The sequence below is a fragment of the Erythrolamprus reginae genome, chromosome 3 (assembly GCF_031021105.1).
Source record: "Erythrolamprus reginae isolate rEryReg1 chromosome 3, rEryReg1.hap1, whole genome shotgun sequence".
In the NCBI taxonomy this organism is placed as follows: Eukaryota; Metazoa; Chordata; class Lepidosauria; order Squamata; family Dipsadidae; genus Erythrolamprus; species Erythrolamprus reginae.
Window position 1 is genome coordinate 230,938,625 of NC_091952.1, and position 17,924 is coordinate 230,956,548.

At 37.9% G+C, this 17,924-nt stretch overlaps 1 protein-coding gene across 29 annotated transcripts in view; it reads left to right on the plus strand.

The window, feature by feature from the left end:
- RIMS2 (regulating synaptic membrane exocytosis 2) overlaps positions 1-17,924 on the plus strand; it is a 361,362-nt gene that overhangs the window by 122,084 nt on the left and 221,354 nt on the right. For all 29 annotated transcript variants that reach the window (XM_070748179.1, XM_070748182.1, XM_070748173.1 and 26 more), the window contains one exon: positions 14,981-15,894. In XM_070748179.1, the coding sequence (XP_070604280.1) occupies positions 14,981-15,894 (914 nt within the window). The remainder of the gene's footprint in view (positions 1-14,980; positions 15,895-17,924) is intronic.

Here is a 17,924-nt window from a genome sequence, read left to right on the forward strand (position 1 = left end):
CATTTCATTAAACCTAATTTAAATATTTTTTGCAACTATGGCACATATTATTAAAACTTTCTTTGCAGTGTAAATATAAATGATGATAAACATATTTAACATAATGTCCCAAATGTTAGTACCAAATTGTATCCAAAATACCTTCCTTCACTGTAATAATGTAAGTCTTATGCTCTTGCAGGTGTCTTGGGGTACACCACTGTTAACAGGAACAGGATTAGACAGAGAATATGTTGCAGAATAAGAGGTTAAGGCAGCTGTTCAGTCTAGAAACATAGAAGATTGATGGCAAAAAAAGACCTCATGGTCCATCTAGTCTGCCCTTATACTATTTCCTGTATTTAATCTTAGGATGGATATATATTTATCCCAGCCATGTTTAAATTCAGTTACTGTGGATTTACCAACCATGTCTGCTGGAAGTTTGTTCCAAGCATCTACTACTCTTTCAGTAAAATAATATTTTCTCATGTTGCTCCTGATCTTTCCCCCAACTAACCTCAGATTGTGCCCCCTTGTTTTGTGTTCACTTTCCTATTAAAAACACTTCCCCCCTGAACCTTATTTAACCCTTTAACATATTTAAATGTTTCGATCATGTCCCCCCTTTCCCTTCTGGCCTCCAGATTTACACAGTCTACTATTGTTCATTACTAGTTGGTCAAGTCCTAGATTGGTAACAGTGTTGTATAAGGTTATATGGATGGGCTCAGTCGTGCAACCCTATACAACGCTATTACCAATCTGGGTCCAGTTAATGAGAGGTAAATTGAAGTCTCCAAGAAATATAACAGGGTACGGGTAGGAGGCTGCCCATGTTAGCAGTTAGGTTAATTTATTCGCATGTATGATGTCGTAGTCTGGGATTCTGTAACAAAGTAGGAAGTGAAGTGTGGTATTTAAGGACAGATCACAGATGATGGTTTCAGGAAGCTTGAGATCATGTGTAACTTGGATATTTTTTAGGTTTAGTATATTTTTATAGAATATAGCTACTCCGCCTCCTCTGCGGATTTCACGGTCAGACAAAGTAGTTTCTTGCTGTGATGATGGAGTCAGGGGGGGGGGATGCATTTAGCCATGTTTCACAGGCAAAAATAATGTCGAAGGTGTCAGTGTTTAGTAGTAGTAGTAGTTCTTGCATTGATTAGTTTGCATTTGAGATTAGTATTGGATTGGATTGGATTGAAGAAGAAAGGGCCGCACTTACCTCGTCTTGGTTGTGGTCTATGGGATGTTGTTTTGTAGTTGGGGGATGTTCGATATTGTGGGATGGATTGCAGGTCTTGTTTTTGATGTGCTTGGCACGGTAATCTATGTATAAGTTTGTTTCAACTAGGTTTAATAGAAACATAGAAACATAGAAGACTGATGGCAGAAAAAGACCTCATGGTCCATTTAGTCTGCCCTTATACTATTTCCTGTATTTAATCTTAGGATGGATATATGTTTATCCCAGCCATGTTTAAATTCAGTTACTGTGGATTCACCAACCACGTCTGCTGGAAGTTTGTTCCAAGCATCTACTACTCTTTCAGTAAAATAATATTTTCTCATGTTGCTCCTGATCATTTCCCCAACTAACCTCAGATTGTGCCCCCTTGTTTTTGTGTTCATTTTCCTATTAAAAACACTTCCCTCCTGAACCTTTTTAACCCTTTAACATATTTAAATGTTTCGATCATGTACCCCTTTTTCCTTCTGGCCTCCAGATTTACACAGTCTACTATTGTTCATTACTAGTTGGTCAAGTCCTAGATTGGTAACAGTGTTGTATAAGGTTATATGGATGGGCTCAGTCGTGCAACCCTATACAACGCTATTACCAATCTGGGTCCAGTTAATGAGAGGTAAATTGAAGTCTCCAAGAAATATAACAGGGTACGGGAAGGAGGCTGCCCATGTTAGCAGTTAGGTTAATTTATTCGCATGTATGATGTCGTAGTCTGGGATTCTGTAACAAAGTAGGAAGTGAAGTGTGGTATTTAAGGACAGATCACAGATGATGGTTTCAGCAAGCGTGAGATCAGGTGTAACTTGGATATTTTTTAGGTTTAGTATATTTTTATACAATATAGCTACTCCACCTCCTCTGCGGATTTCACGGTCGGACAAAGTAGTTTTTTGCTGTGATGATGGAGTCAGGGGGGGGTGCATTTAGCCATGTTTCACAGACAGAAATAATGCCGAAGGTGTCAGTGTTTAGTAGTAGTAGTTCTTGCATTGATTAGTTTGCATTTGAGATTAGTATTGGATTGGATTGGATTGAGGAAGTAAGGGCCGCAATTACCTCGTCTTGGTTGTGATCTATGGGATGTTGTTTTGTAGTTGGGGGATGTTCGATATTGTGGGATGGATTGCAGGTCTTGTTTTTGATGTGCTTGGCACGGTAATCTATGTATAAGTTTCTTTCAACTAGGTTTAATAGAAACATAGAAACATAGAAGACTGATGGCAGAAAAAGACCTCATGGTCGATCTAGTCTGCCCTTATACTATTTCCTGTATTTTATCTTACAATGGATATATGTTTATCCCAGGCCTGTTTAAATTCAGTTACTGTGGATTTACCAACCACGTCTGCTGGAAGTTTGTTCCAAGGATCTACTACTCTTTCAGTAAAATAATATTTTCTCATGTTGCTTTTGATCTTTCCCCCAACTAACTTCAGATTGTGTCCCCTTGTGCTTGTGTTCACTTTCCTATTAAAAACACTCACTTCCTGAACCTTATTTAACCCTTTAACATATTTAAATGTTTCGATCACATCCTCCCTTTTCCTTCTGTCCTCCAGACTATACGGATTGAGTTCATTAAGTCTTTCCTGATACGTTTTATGCTTAAGACCTTCCACCATTCTTGTAGCCTGTCTTTGGACCCGTTCAATTTTGTCAATATCTTTTTGTAGGTGAGGTCTCCAGAACTGAACACAGTACTCCAAATGTGGTCTCACCAGCGCTCTATATAAGGGGATCACAATCTCCCTCTTCCTGCTTGTTATACCTCTAGCTATGCAGTCAAGCATCCTACTTGCTTTTCCTACCGCCCGACCACACTGCTCACCCATTTTGAGACTGTCAGAAATCACTACCCCTAAATCCTTCTCTTCTGAAGTTTTTGCTAACACAGAACTGCCAATGCAATACTCAGATTGAGGATTCCTTTTCCCCAAGTGCATTATTTTACATTTGCAAACATTAAACTGCAGTTTCCATTGCTAATCATCTTTTGAGTTCTGGACGGAGAGATAGATCTGGTCTAGATCTAAGTTTGCTGTGATTGGTATTGTTTCTGACAATGGAGTTTATAGTGTAGATAAATTTCTATTTGTTGGATTCATTTTTACAAACCACTCTGCAGATTCGGGAAGCCATTGAGCCGTTGTTATTCTTGTACTCAGGCCATCTCTGGAAACTTCAATTATTTCTTCGGGGGTAATGGTTTGTGTATGATGGCTGCTGCTGAAGTTGCGTACTATGTTGATATCAGGCTCGCCGTTTTCTTTTAGTCCAAATAGGATTGCATTCTGACGTTTTTGCTCGTGCTCGATGATGTCTTTGACTATAATGTCCATGGTTGAGTTAGTAAGTCCTTGTAGTTGTTGTTGAGGTAGTATTTGAAGTTGTGGATGTTGGTTGAGTGGTGGTAGGTATGTGGTTTGTTGGGTTTGCCTTTTTCTGGGCTTGGATTTTTTTTAAATCCAAAGACGGGCTACAAGAATGGTGGAAGGTCTTAAGCATAAAACATATCAGGAAAGACTTAATGAACTCAATCTGTATAGTCTGGAGGACAGAAGGAAAAGGGGGGACATGATCGAAACATTTAAATATGTTAAAGGGTTAAATAAGGTTCAGGAGGGAAGTGTTTTTAATAGGAAAGTAAACACAAGAACAAGGGGACACAATCTGAAGTTAGTTGGGGGAAAGATCAAAAGCAACGTGAGAAAATATTATTTCACTGAAAGAGTAGAAGATCCTTGGAACAAACTTCCAGCAGACGTGGTTGGTAAATCCATAGTAACTGAATTTAAACATGCCTGGGATAAACATATATCCATTGTAAGATAAAATACAGGAAATAGTATAAGGGCAGACTAGATGGACCATGAGGTCTTTTTCTGCTGTCAGTCTTCTATGTTTCTATGTTTCTATAAAACGTGGTTCTAGGCGGCAGTAGTGGTGATTCTAGGCATGCCAGTAGTTGTGCTTCTAATTTTGTTTCAATGGTTTCTATGGTTGTTTGTTGGGTCTTTGTGGTTGCTTCTAAGGTATGGATCCCCTCAGACCTAGCAATAGGAGAGGGGCTGCATACAAATCCAAATAATAAATAAATAAAAATAAATAAATAAAGTTACCTAGTTTTGGTGAGCAGGATGGACCTATTTAGAACAATGAAGGAATTTCTTGGAGAAATTTTATTGATTTTGCATGTGTGGAAGCCAATGGGAAGGTTGCAAATGGCAGTCACATGACCATGACTCCCTGCAAAGTTGTAATCTTGAACTGGGCATCCAAGTGCCTGGATTGTGATCATGTAACCACAGGGATGCTATAATGGCCAGCAGGGCTGCCGATAGGCCAGTATTACTGCTACTGGCGTCAGGGGCCCGGCCAAATGGAAAAATGGGGGGGGGGTTTAATACATAATTGGTATGTTCCAAAATGAAGTAGTTTTAAAATGGCGCAGGGTGGGGGAGATACTTAGGCTGCATGGGGCCCCAAAATTCCTGATGGCGGCCCTGATGGCCAGAATTGAAAGGTCAGTCCCATATTAATTTGTAGGATGGCAAAAATATGTAGATGTATGAACAGAATTTATTCCATTTTTCCCATTTATTCATAAATAATTACAGCTGATCATGATACTGCAGGCTGTATTAGTGTGGCTCAAACATGTTCAGAGCAGATTCAACCACTGACAGATCTATGGCAAAGAAGTTTGATTGGGAACTAGAAAGTCAGTTGTAATTGAAATATATAGCGGCACTTTTAAGCCAGGAAAAGAGTCAGGCAGGGTTAGAAGAAGGAACTCAGAAATGATCCAAAGACACAGTGAATAATTGTATTGGATAATAGCCAAGTGGGGAAACAGAAGTATAAGCCAAGTTGGTGAAAACAGAAATTTGATAGATCTGATAGAGTAGAAGCATGGTAAAACTACGTAAGTTGTTGAAGTAATATGTGATATAGATAGATAAGAATAAAACTATATGAATAAATGCTTAAAATAATAATAAAACCCAGAGATATGTAGTTTTTATTGTAACTACAGAAACAGGTTAAAATTGTTCTTTTTAATAGGCCTTTGGTCTCTGCTACATGATTGCAGGCAACTGTATTAGGCAATTCTATTTACATAAATATAAATATTTTTGTTCTTATGCTCATATACCTAGAAACTAGATTAACTGTCCTTTCAAGTTGTTTAAAAGGCCTGAAACTAGTTGTCTGTTTGACCCAATTAGTGTTAGTTATGAATTATCCAACTAATTTGTATTGAGATTTCTTTCTGGGTCATGTAGACAGAAAAAAAATCTGTTTTGCTGAGATTCAAATGATTCAGTAAACAGGTCTTTGTTGATTAAACTGCTGAAATTATGCTCTTTAGTTTTTGTTCATGTATGTGCAAAACAATAATGAAAAATTACTTTGATATATTCTACTCAAATGATTAATCAGAAGTCGCATTATGGGACAATAGTAATATGTCATTGCAGAAGTAAAAAAACTTGATCTCAAACTCATACAAATTATATTTAACCACATATTTTTGACTCAAAATCTACTATAATAAACTCTCAATTTTATACACCTTGGTTTATTGACTTCAGCTACACAGACAATTTTTAGTATTTTTTAAACAACCTGCATTAATACAAAGTTCACTGCATTCAAATTAGTCCAGATAATTTTGAAATAATATTGATGCCATATACCTTTCTAGTTTAGTTTGGAACTTAGTATAAATTGTATCAATAAAATAACTAAGCTGAATTAATTTTAGTAGTATATGTACTTATTCTGATATCAATATCAATCCAATTATTAATATGGCAGTTCTCTGATTCTTAATGTAGCTCTTCACATCAGAATCTAAATGTGCAGCAAAATTCGTAGGAATTGTTCTCTGTTGAGAACATTTTTGTAGGTTTGTTGCAGTCATACTCATTTTATTTTATGTTATTCTATATAATCAAAACCAAGAATAAATATGGTAAGATAAAATCTAGGACACGTTGGGGTTTTTTCCTGATTTTTTTGCCCTGCAGTTGCCAACTAAATTCAAGCCATTTTCTAACTTGAACTTTTGTTGTTGTTAGCTTTTGCTGTCACACCAAATTGTGCTGACAGAAAGACAGATGGACAGAGCCCAAATCCATTTACATAATTTCTTTCTGAAGGTCCATTGGTCTGGAAAAAAATAAAAGGAGTAGAGAGCAAGTTTGAACTATTAAAGTCGGTCAGCAGGATAACTTTCCTAAAAGAGAACAAAACAGGACTATTTTGTACTGCAGAAGCCAACAAAAGAAAAGTGGGCCATATCTGATTTTAAGAGGTACCTGTATTCCATTTTTTATTATATGATCCATAGCCTAAATTGGACCATTATGATAAACCTCTAATTCAGTTGTTCCCAACCTTTTATTGGCTATGCCCCACCTAAAAATCTCTTTAATTTATTTATTTATTTATTTATTTTATTTATTAGATTTGTATGCCGCCCCTCTCCGAAGACTCGGGGCGGTTAACAACAACAAAGTAAACAATGTAACAAATCTAATATTAAAAAATAATCTAAAAAACCCCCCAATTTAAAAGACCAATCATACAAACAAGCATACCATGTATAAATTCTATAAGCCTAGGGGGAAAGGAAAAAATTTCAATTCCCCCATGCCTGACGACAGAGGTGGGTTTTAAGGAGCTTGCAAAAGGCAAGGAGGGTGGGGGAAACTCTGATATCTGGGGGGAGCTGGTTCCAGAGGGTCGGGGCCGCCACAGAGAAGGCTCTTCTCCTGGGTCCCGCCAAATGACATTGTTTAGTCGATGGGACCCGGAGAAGGCCAACTCTGTGGGACCTAACTGGTCGCTGGGATTCGTGCGGCAGAAGGCGGTCCCGGAGATATTCTGGTCCGATGCCATGAAGGGCTTTATAGGTCATAACCAACACTTTGAATTGTGACCGGAAATTGATCGGCAACCAATGCAGACTGCGGAGTGTTGGTGTAACATGGGCATACCTTGGGAAGCCCATGATTGCTCTCGCAGCTGCATTTTGCACGATCTGAAGTTTCCGAACACTTTTCAAAGGTAGCCCCATGTAGAGAGCATTACAGTAGTCGAACCTCGAGGTGATGAGGGCATGAGTGACTGTGAGCAGTGAGTCCCGGTCCAGATAGGGCTGCAACTGGTGCACCAGGCGAACTTGATGCCTCCCCGACATATAATTCTTACTATTCAAAAAGTGAACTCCTATTCAGGCAGAAGAAGCCTAAACAGCGATTGACTTGGTTTAAACAAGGTTCCAATTGCCCTCCTCAAAAATCAAATTGCCCCATTGTGGGGCGTGGGCCCTAGGTTGGGAACCAGGGCTCTAATCATTCAAACAATGTCATTTTTGTGTAACGGGTTTCAGTAGGCAAGAAACAAAGCAGCATAGCTACAACAGCATTTATTGAATGAATATTTCTAAGGAACAGCAGGCAATGCTTATAATTTATACCCTGGGCTCACAGGTCATTAACCAATCATAATATAGTGGTACCTCTACTTACAAACTTAATTTGTTCCGTGACCAGGTTCTTAAGTAGAAAAGTTTGTAAGAAGGAGCAATTTTTCCCATAGGAATCAATGTAAAAGCAAATAATGTGTGCGATTGGGGAAACCACAGGGAGGGTGAAGGCCCTGTTTCCTCCCAGGAGATTCCTAGGGAGGCCCCACATAGGCTTCTCCCCACCTTTTCCATCCCTGCGTCCTCCCAGGAGATTTCTAGAGAGGCCCCACGGAGGCTTCTCACTGCCTTTTCCAGTTACAGTCTCGGAGGCTCGGGTTTGTAAGTGGAAAATGGTTCTTGAGAAGAGGCAAAAAAATCTTGAACACCCGGTTCCTATCTAGAAAAGTTCGTAAGTAGAGGCATTTGTACATAGAGGTACCACTGTACTTGAAAAAGGCCGCCCAAATATGAATGTTCTAAGTTTCCCTCCAAAACAGTTGGAATTAACAGTTAGGGTCATCTAAATGTTAGTTTCATTTTAGCATGGCTTAACACAACTAAATATATTCAATACATAACACCCCTTCCCCCCTAGGATAGTTTTCACCCACGGTCTGTTCAATATTTATAGTCTTTGAATTAGACTGGGGGCTATTTAAGTGTAGTATTGTCCTTCTCCAATTGGACAGAATCTTGATGGCTGTTTTGGTCACCCATGAATAGCGATGGCTTTACTGACCTTGGTATTTCCATTTCTCCAGAGGCAGACACAGGTGGTGTAAGCAAACTCAGAGGAAAACAGTTCTCTAGTGGGTCTGAAATACCTTGGAATCCTCATTCGGAAATGGCCTTGCCTGCCGATGCCATAACTGTTGCCTTGAGAAGGGCAGCACAGAAAACAAACAAACAAACAAACAATAAATGTAGTGTATGACATTCCCCAGAATAACCTCTTATGATAAGGAGCCCAATACCTTAGTTAATCTAGCTGCTACCCAAGGTGCCCCACTTCCCATAGTTTCTGTCCCAGACCAATTCACCTGGCTGTACGTTCCAGACGGGGTTGTTGGCTGAGCCATCTCTGCTACTACTCACTCTGGTGAAGTTGGCCAAGCTTTGTTGTGAGCTGGCGGCCCCACCTGATCTCTGCTGGATGCAACCTGTTGTACTGGGAGTTGTGTTTTGACACAGGAGAAAGTTCACCAGGTGGTGATTCCAGTCCCCATTCATCATCCACTTGAGCACCTCCTTTGTGGTCTTGACCATCCCGCCTGACCATTGGTCGCGGGATGGAATAGAGCAGATGCTATCTGCTAGATCATGTTGACATTGAGGAATGACTGAAACTCTTCTGCTCCGAATTGTGTTCCATTGTCGGACATGGTTACACCTGGCAGACCATGTGTGGCGAACTGCTGGTGCAATTCTCAGATGATCCTGGTCATTATCATTGATGAGACTTCCAACCAGTTGGAATAACTGTCCACTATTATCAGGAACATCTGCACCTGGAAAGGGCCTGCAAAGTCATTGTGTACTCAAGACCATGGGGTGTGCATGGTTCCCCAATAGTGCACTTATGTTTGTGACATCTCTAGTTGGGTTTCTTGCTAGGTCTGGCAATTCCTTACTTGATTTTTAATGTCTTTGTCCAGGCCTGGCTACAAGTAGCTCCTGGCTAGAGCATTCATCCAAACAATTCCTGGTTGCCTCTCATTGTAGGGAATCCACTTTGGAGTGAAGACTAGGTGAAATGATGACCCTGCTGCCCCACAGCACACATCCCTTGTGAGCTGACAACTCATGTTTTTGAGAAGTGTAGTGCTGGAACTCAGGGCTTGGGAGGGACTCTGGCCAATCCCTTAACACCCAGTTGAGAGCATGGCTAAGCATTCTGTCCATGGTGGTTTCAGCTGCAGTGTCCCTTGTATGAGGGGTGCTTACGGTAGGTTCCGGAGTGTTAGGATGTGACAAGATGGGGCTGGATCCAGCTCAGTCTGCAGTAGAGGCAGTCGTCTGAGAGTGTTTTAAGTTTCCCTCCAAAACAGCTGGAGTTAGGGTCATCTAAAGGTTAGTTTCACTTTAGAAGGGCTTAACACAAAGTTATTTATTTTATTTTATTTTATTTTATTGATTTGATTTGATTTGATTTGATTTGATTTGTATGCCGCCCCTCTCCGCAGACTCGGGGCGGCTAACAACAATAGTGAAACAACATATAACAAATCTAATATTTAAAATAATTTTTAAAACCCTAATTTAAAAAAGCCAAACATACACACAAACATGCCATGCATAAATTGTATAGGCCTAGGGGGAAGGCCATATCTCAGTTCCCCCATGCCTGACGACAGAGGTGGGTTTTAAGGAGCTTGCGAAAAGCGAGGAGGGTGGGGGCAATTCTGATCTCTGGGGGCAGTTGGTTCCAGAGGGTCGGGGCCGCCACAGAGAAGGCTCTTCCCCTGGGTCCCACCAAATGACATTGTTTAGTCGACAGACCCGGAGAAGGCCAACTCTGTGGGACCTAACTGGTCACTGGGATTCTTGTGGCAGAAGGCGGTCCCGGAGATATTCTCGTCCGATGCCATGAAGGGCTTTATAGATCATAACCAACACTTTGAATTTTGACCGGAAACTGATTGGCAACCAATGCAGACTGCGGAATGTTGGTGTAACATGGGCATACTTAGGGAAGCTCGTGATTGCTCTCGCAGCTGCATTCTGTACGATCTGAAGTTTCCGAACACTTTTCAGAGGTAGCCCCATGTAGAGAGCATTACAGTAGTTGTGCCTCAATACATAACAGTCATAATAAGTCCAAGAATGAAAATGAGAAGTTATTTTGGAGAATCAGTTTGGGGATAATCAGGAGAATATGAAATAATAGAACAAGTAATTAAACTTAGTGAATGTTCTGCTCAGTTAGGAATTCAAATTAAATCTGCTTGAATACATCCAATAAAAGAAAGTTGACTATCTCTGTGAGTAATTAGTTCTACTGCTGAACTGCTCTTATGGAACATATGTTTTCCTAAACATATTCAATAAGAATATGCTGATGGAAACCACTAGATAGGATTTAGCATGTGAACCTTGGTAAACTCAAGTTGGGTGAACAGTTTCAATTCTGTTTCATACTTTTTTTGGGGGGGGAAATTCAGTTTCGTTCAGAAATCTCTTAAATTAATTTCCAGGTTAGTAAATACAGATATGTAAAGTTTTAGCATTTAGTAAAAAAGTTTTTAAAATGTATGATATTAAATAACCGATTGTGGTATTCCTAGTCGGGTCCCATACAAATTTTTTTTTTGGTATTATCTTAGAAAAGATTGTGTAGAATCTTAGAGTGCACATTGACAAAATTTCCATCAGTCAATTGCAAGAGTCAATTGCAAAAGGCCATAATGCTTGGATCTATGGATATGCTGCACTGGGAGGAACTAGATGCATATAAAAGGTAACACAGGGGTCGGCAACTTTAAACACTCAAAGAGCCACTCAAAAGGTTCTAACTAGAAGCCCCCCCCTTTAATTCTGGAACCGACCAGAAGTTCAGTCCCCCCACTCCAATAGAGTTTCCTCCTAGCATGCCGTCCTTCTTCCTCTGCTGACCAGAAATCTTGTTCCCCCACCATAGAGGCCCCTCCTAGCATGACATTGTTTTACCTCTGTCAACCAGAAGTCTGGCTCCCCCACCATAGAGTCTCCTCCTGCATGGCGTCCTTTTTCCTCTATCTGTTCTAACTGAAAGCCCTGTCAATTGTGGAGCTGACTGGCTACAGGGAGCCACAGCAGAGGGATGAAAGAGCCACATGTGGCCCCAGAGCCGCGGGTTAGAGTTACAGTAAAATCAATACAATATAAATAGTAAAAAACTGAAAGTACAGTGGCACCTCTACCTAAGAGCGCCTTTACTTACAAACTTTTCTAGATAAGAACCAGGTGTTCAAGATTTTTTTGCCTCTTCTCAAGAACCATTTTCCACTTACAAACCCAAATGTCTGAAACTGTAATCGGAAAAGGCAGGGAGAAGCCTCCATGGGGCCTCTCTAGGAATCTCCTGGGAGGAAGCAGGAATGGAAAAGGCGGGGCAAAGCCTCTTTGGGGCCTCTCTAGGAATCTCCTGGGAGGAAGCAGGGACGGAAGAGGCAGGGAGAACCTCTGTGGGGCCTTTCTAGGAATCTCCTGGGAGGAAGCATGGACGGAAAAGGGAGGGAGAAGCCTCTGTGGGGCCTCTCTAGGAATCTTCTGGGAGGAAACAGGGCCTCCACCCTTCCTGTGGTTTCCCCAATTGCACGCATTATTTGCTTTTACATTGATTCCTATGGGAAAAATTGCTTCTTCTTACAAACTTTTAGAAACATAGAAACATAGAAGTCTGACGGCAGAAAAAGACCTCATGGTCCATCTAGTCTGCCCTTATACTATTTTCTGTATTTTATCTTAGGATGGATATATGTTTATCCCAGGCATGTTTAAATTCAGTTACTGTGGATTTATCTACCACGTCTGCTGGAAGTTTGTTCCAAGGATCTACTACTCTTTCAGTAAAATAATATTTTCTCATGTTGCTTTTGATCTTTCCCCCAACTAACTTCAGATTGTGTCCCCTTGTTCTTGTGTTCACTTTCCTATTAAAAACACTTCCCTCCTGAACCTTATTTAACCCTTTAATATATTTAAATGTTTCGATCATGTCCCCCCTTTTCCTTCTGTCCTCCAGAAGGAAAAGTTAAGTTTTCTACTTAATAACCTGGTCACGGAACGAATTAAGTCCGTAAGTAGAGGTGCCATTGTACAATGAAATTTGGATCATCACCTTTTCTTGCCAAAGACTTGGGTGAGGAGTCAGGACCTCTTCTAAACAACCGTAGAATTGGTGGCCATCTGAATCTTGTTCCAGACAGCAGGTGCTGCCACCGAAAAGGTGTGCTTCTGATCTCTTGAGACCTGATTTTGTCTAATAAAAAATCCAGAGCACACCAACTTTTCAGGATTAACTCAGCTGGACAGATGTTATGGTAGGCAGATGATCCTGGAAAATAGAACAGTCACCCAACAATGAAGGAAATCTAGGAGTTTAAGTTCGGATAAATCATTTTTAAGGATTTTGAATACATTTTAATGGAAAGTGCTGATGTTTTCATGTTCCAGTAACATTACACTTAAGATATTTTTACAAGTACAGGTTTAAAAGAATATACACTTTTAAACTTGGAAAGTATTCATATAATATGTAGTTTTTTAAAAAAGACTTTAAATAGTTCAGAAATGTCTGATGATGTGCATTTTGCAGAAAACAATACTGTAACAAATCACTAATCAACTAAGTACTATAATCCTCCTTATCGGGTAATACTTACTTGACCTCCAGCTATATACAGCACATCACAACAGCATTAAACTGTAGTTCCTATTTTGTGTTCTCTGTAACTTTTCTTCTTGATCACAATTCAGATTAGAGACTAGTAATTTTTAAAACCTGTATTTTTTCCCTTCAAATATTCATTAATTTGTATTTAAGGTGGGGAAATTATGTAAAAAGGCTGTTTTGGGCTCTTAAAACAAATGAAATTGTATATGGTATCCTCAAATCTATCAGGATTTAGTGAAGCTATAGGGTGCCCAGAAATTGACCTTCCTGATTTCCCAGATGTGCAGTGGCTGATTAACAGGTAAAGAAAGATCTTTGTATATTACTATGAAACTAATAAAATCTTGTATAGCCAGAGAATAATATTTAAGGAAAAAAATTCTTATAAAAGAAATGCATGCCTAACTGTTTTATATTTTAGCAAGTATATTCTCAGAATTCATCATTTTAAAGAGTGTTACTGTGACCTGTCTATCACTTTTACAGTCAGAATTTTGAAAATACAGTTGATATCCACTTAACAGAAACAACATAGTGCATCTAAAATATGTTCTGCTTTCCTTGTATTGAACTTGATAATGCTAAGAAAATATTCCTGGTAGAATACTCTGTATTTTCTAAGAAACAAAATTTAAAAAAAGGATTCAAACGTATGCTTAGAGTCTTATATTAGAAATGCTATTTGAAATTTCAGTGGGTCTATTTGAAATGTGACTAAGTTGGTATTCAATTTTCTTTTCTAAGATCATTTTATCAATTAGTATATTCTATTACAAAATATATAACATCTCTTTTTATATAATGAGGTTGATAATTTAGATGAGAATCTTGTAATTTTCCCTTCTTTGAAACAAAGTAGCTTATTGTCCTAGGTTGTATTCTGATAACAGGATAGGATGGCATGATATAAACAATTATAATATTTTTTTGCAAAATATAGCTTACAAAAATTTCAAGAGATTAATCAGATGGATTACATTTAATAGAGATCACTGTATAGTTCCAGTGGGATTTTAATTAGATTTAAATGTAGGGCGTATTGGGGACTAACATTTTCATACCTGCATTTGTGGTTGGTCATTATTTATTATTATTAATTTCATAGACATCATCTTAGTTCCAGATTACCTTTTTGAAAGGTAATGTGAAAATACTTGAAATGTATGCTTTGAATTTTTTAAAAAACAGAGTGAAAAACAGTAATTAACTGTAGTTGGAATTTCCCTAAATCTATTTGTTTATTCAGTTTTCTTTGTATTGTTTTATTGCATCTAGTTTTAGTCTGAAGTATTTTTTATTGGTAATACCATATATTAATAAATATTTAGAATGTAAAAAAGTTTTCATGATCATTATCTTGGTAAACTTTGTATAGAGAGCCTATAAGACAGAAGGTGAGAGGTTAAAACTAACAACAAGAATTAATAACATTATTATAGCAAGTTAGAACATAATTTTGTGCTGCAAGCAAATATTTTAAAATTTATACTTGGGAAAGATACAATTTGATAATGGCAAAATATGTGGAAGAAAGATGGCTTAATCTGTGCAGCATTCTACCTATGCTAACATATATGTAAAACAGTGCACATTTTCTCCATTTCATTGTGGATGTAAATAATGACATTTGAATCTGCTGTCTATACTTTGGATATACATTTTATTTTATTAACAAGTATTTCAAAATTGTATAAAGTTGGCATATAGAATCCTTAAGCATTTGACTTTGTAGAAATTAAAATACCATTCATCTATTGGAATTGTTCTGAATAGTTAGGTTATGTATGACAAGCAAGCCATTATTGTAGCTCAGTCATTTGGAATAAATACTTTCTGAATTAATTTGTAACAGATACACCTTTAGTAATTTTTCTTTTTCTTTTTAATTGCTTAGAAAAAGAAGCCCTTCAATACCCAGAGATCAGAACAGAAGTTTCAATCAGCTGGAGGAGAGAGACGACTATTCACAGTATGCAACATCAGATGCTGCAATGCCAAGATCACCATCAGATTATACAGACAGACGTTCGCAACACGGGTTGCAACCATATGAAGAACCTGAAATTGATGACTATAGGGATCCTAGCAGAAGAAATCGCAGGCGTTCAAGGGAATATCCTTTAGAGGAAGATGACATGCAAAATAGAGGGGAATATGAAAGGCAGCGGAGAGAAGAAGAATATCAAGCACGATACCGAAGTGATCCTAATCTGGCTCGTTATCCTGTCAAACCCCAACCGTACGAAGAGCAGATGCGCATTCATGCCGAAGTCTCGCGGGCACGCCATGAAAGAAGGCACAGCGACGTGTCTTTGGCTAATACTGAATTGGAAGATTCCCGGATTTCGATGATGAGAATGGACCGACCGTCCAGGCAGAGGTCTGCCTCTGAACGCAGAGCTGCCATGGACCAACGTTCGTATTCAATGGAAAGGACTCAGGGACTCAGTCCCAATAGGCAGAGAACCGCAAACCACAGTCCTCCAACACCTAGGAGGAGTCCAATACCTTTTGATAGACCAGATATGAGGAGAACTGATCCTTTAAGGAAACAGCATCATTTAGACCCAAGCTCAGCTGTTCGGAAGACGAAACGTGAAAAAATGGAAACCATGTTAAGAAATGATTCGTTGAGTTCAGATCAGTCTGAATCGGTTAGGCCTCCGCCACCAAAGCCTCATAAAACGAAAAAAGGGGGTAAAATGCGTCAGGTGTCGTTGAGCAGCTCTGAAGAAGAGTTGGCTTCTACACCAGAATATACAAGCTGTGATGATGTAGAAATTGAAAGTGAAAGTGTTAGTGAAAAAGGTAAGGCTTTTTTTCTTGTTTGCCTTTTAAATAGAGGGCAGTTGATTTTAAGTATGGGATTTGAAATTACAATAGAAGTACAGGGTTACTGTGAGATTCATGCTGATGCTTTAAAATGTGGTTTGTCTAATTTCGGTAGAGCTTTACAAATTAATTTTGTATATCTTCTCTTTTTTTTAATACAGTAGTTTTAAATCTACATGAATCCCATACGGTTACTGTGGGATTCATCCTGATGCTTTAAAATGTGGTTTGACAAATTTCAGTAGAGCTTTAACAAATGAATTTTGTATATCTTTTCTTTTTTGATAGTTTTAAATCTACATGAATCCCATAGTTGATGGAATATTTTTCTTTTTATTTGCTTCTTATAAACATGATTTTCAGGGCAAAAGTTGATTGGAACTATAGCTTAGCTCTTACTTTTCTAACTATGCATCTTAGTTTAAAACCAAACTCACAGAACTGACTGGAGTAAGTGAATAGCACTGAATTGTGTTAAGATAACATAGTTCTTATTCAATGTTCTTATTCAATCTTATTCATAGTTCTTAGAGGCTGTTTATTGGGGTTTTTTTTAAATTGGCCTCACATACATACAAAACACAAAAACCTATTATTTTTATTATGTCAAAAATCCCAAATTTTGTATTATGGTATATTATTTTTGTATTATTGTATTTGTGTGGATTTTATAGCAACATCAGGAAGATCAATTTGAGTCAATAAAATAGAATTGGGGTAAGGCTTAAATACATTTCCCACACTAACATTCATGTCCTGATATATAGTTCAACCTAACCCCAGTGGCAGCTTTAAGGTTTTAAAAATCAAGAGATTTAATTCCCCCATGTTATATATAATAAAATAGTGCAATACAAAAATAAACATTTAATTTTTTAAAAAAATCTACTTATTTATGTGCATTAATAACTGATAAGAATTTGCTAAAATTAGTGAAGATTAGTGAAGACAGATTGAAAGTAATAAACTGCAGCTATTGAGAATTCTAGATTTGATTAGTCTGTGTAGGAAATTTTATGCTTTTAAATGTGACATTTGAATGTAGTGGTATCTCTGCAGGGTAAGTGACACAGTATATTAGAATATAGTATAGTGAACTTACTTTGTGTGTGTTTTTCCATTAAAAGCTCATGTTACTATTCTTAAAACATTACATTTTGAACTTTATATGCAAATAATCTAGGACAATTGGTTCTTTGATTCTTAACAAGGTACTGTAATTGGACCTATTTTTCTTTCCTATCAAACTTTATCTATTATAAGGATTTAAACTTTCATTTAAACTGGAGTTAAATGATTAAAAGCCAAAATATTTACACTATTTTAAAGAGTTATATCGCTAGATTTATGTTCTATATTTATACCAGGAACCTAAATATGTTTGCTTGAAAATAAAAAAACCCTCCTTATACGTATTCTTTGGACTGCAACATTATATGTCTTGCGTCTTGCTGTTTTGAAGAAATATATTTGTGGTATAAAGAAAAAAAGAATGAAAATATGACTTTTTATAAATTATTGCTGCCCTCTACAATATTTTACTTTTGATTGTAATACAGGACTACAAGCATTACATTTTTTTTTCAAAAATGTTGGCATTCTAAGAGCACATGTATATCTATTTCCTCATGAAAAAGCTCAAAATGTAGAGTGGGTAAGAAATGGTGAACTCATGTTCCATGAAGAGCAGGAGACATTACAGTTTAAAACAGCAGTTGGATGCAGGAGCTGGACTGCTGAAGCATCTCTGAAGAAAGGAAAGATCTAGAAATCACCCATTTGCACCCCAAACAGCTGGGTTTTTTTTAGTAGATAGACATTGAGTTTTTTATGGTCAGCTTGCAAACAGTTGGCATTCATAGAATTTTATCAAGCTGATAGTTTTCAATATACAGTAATCTAAATGGACTTCAGGTTCAACCAGACCTTACAATCTTAATTACTTTGTATATATACAGTGATACCTCATCTTACCAACGCCTCTTCTAACGAACTTTTCAAGATAT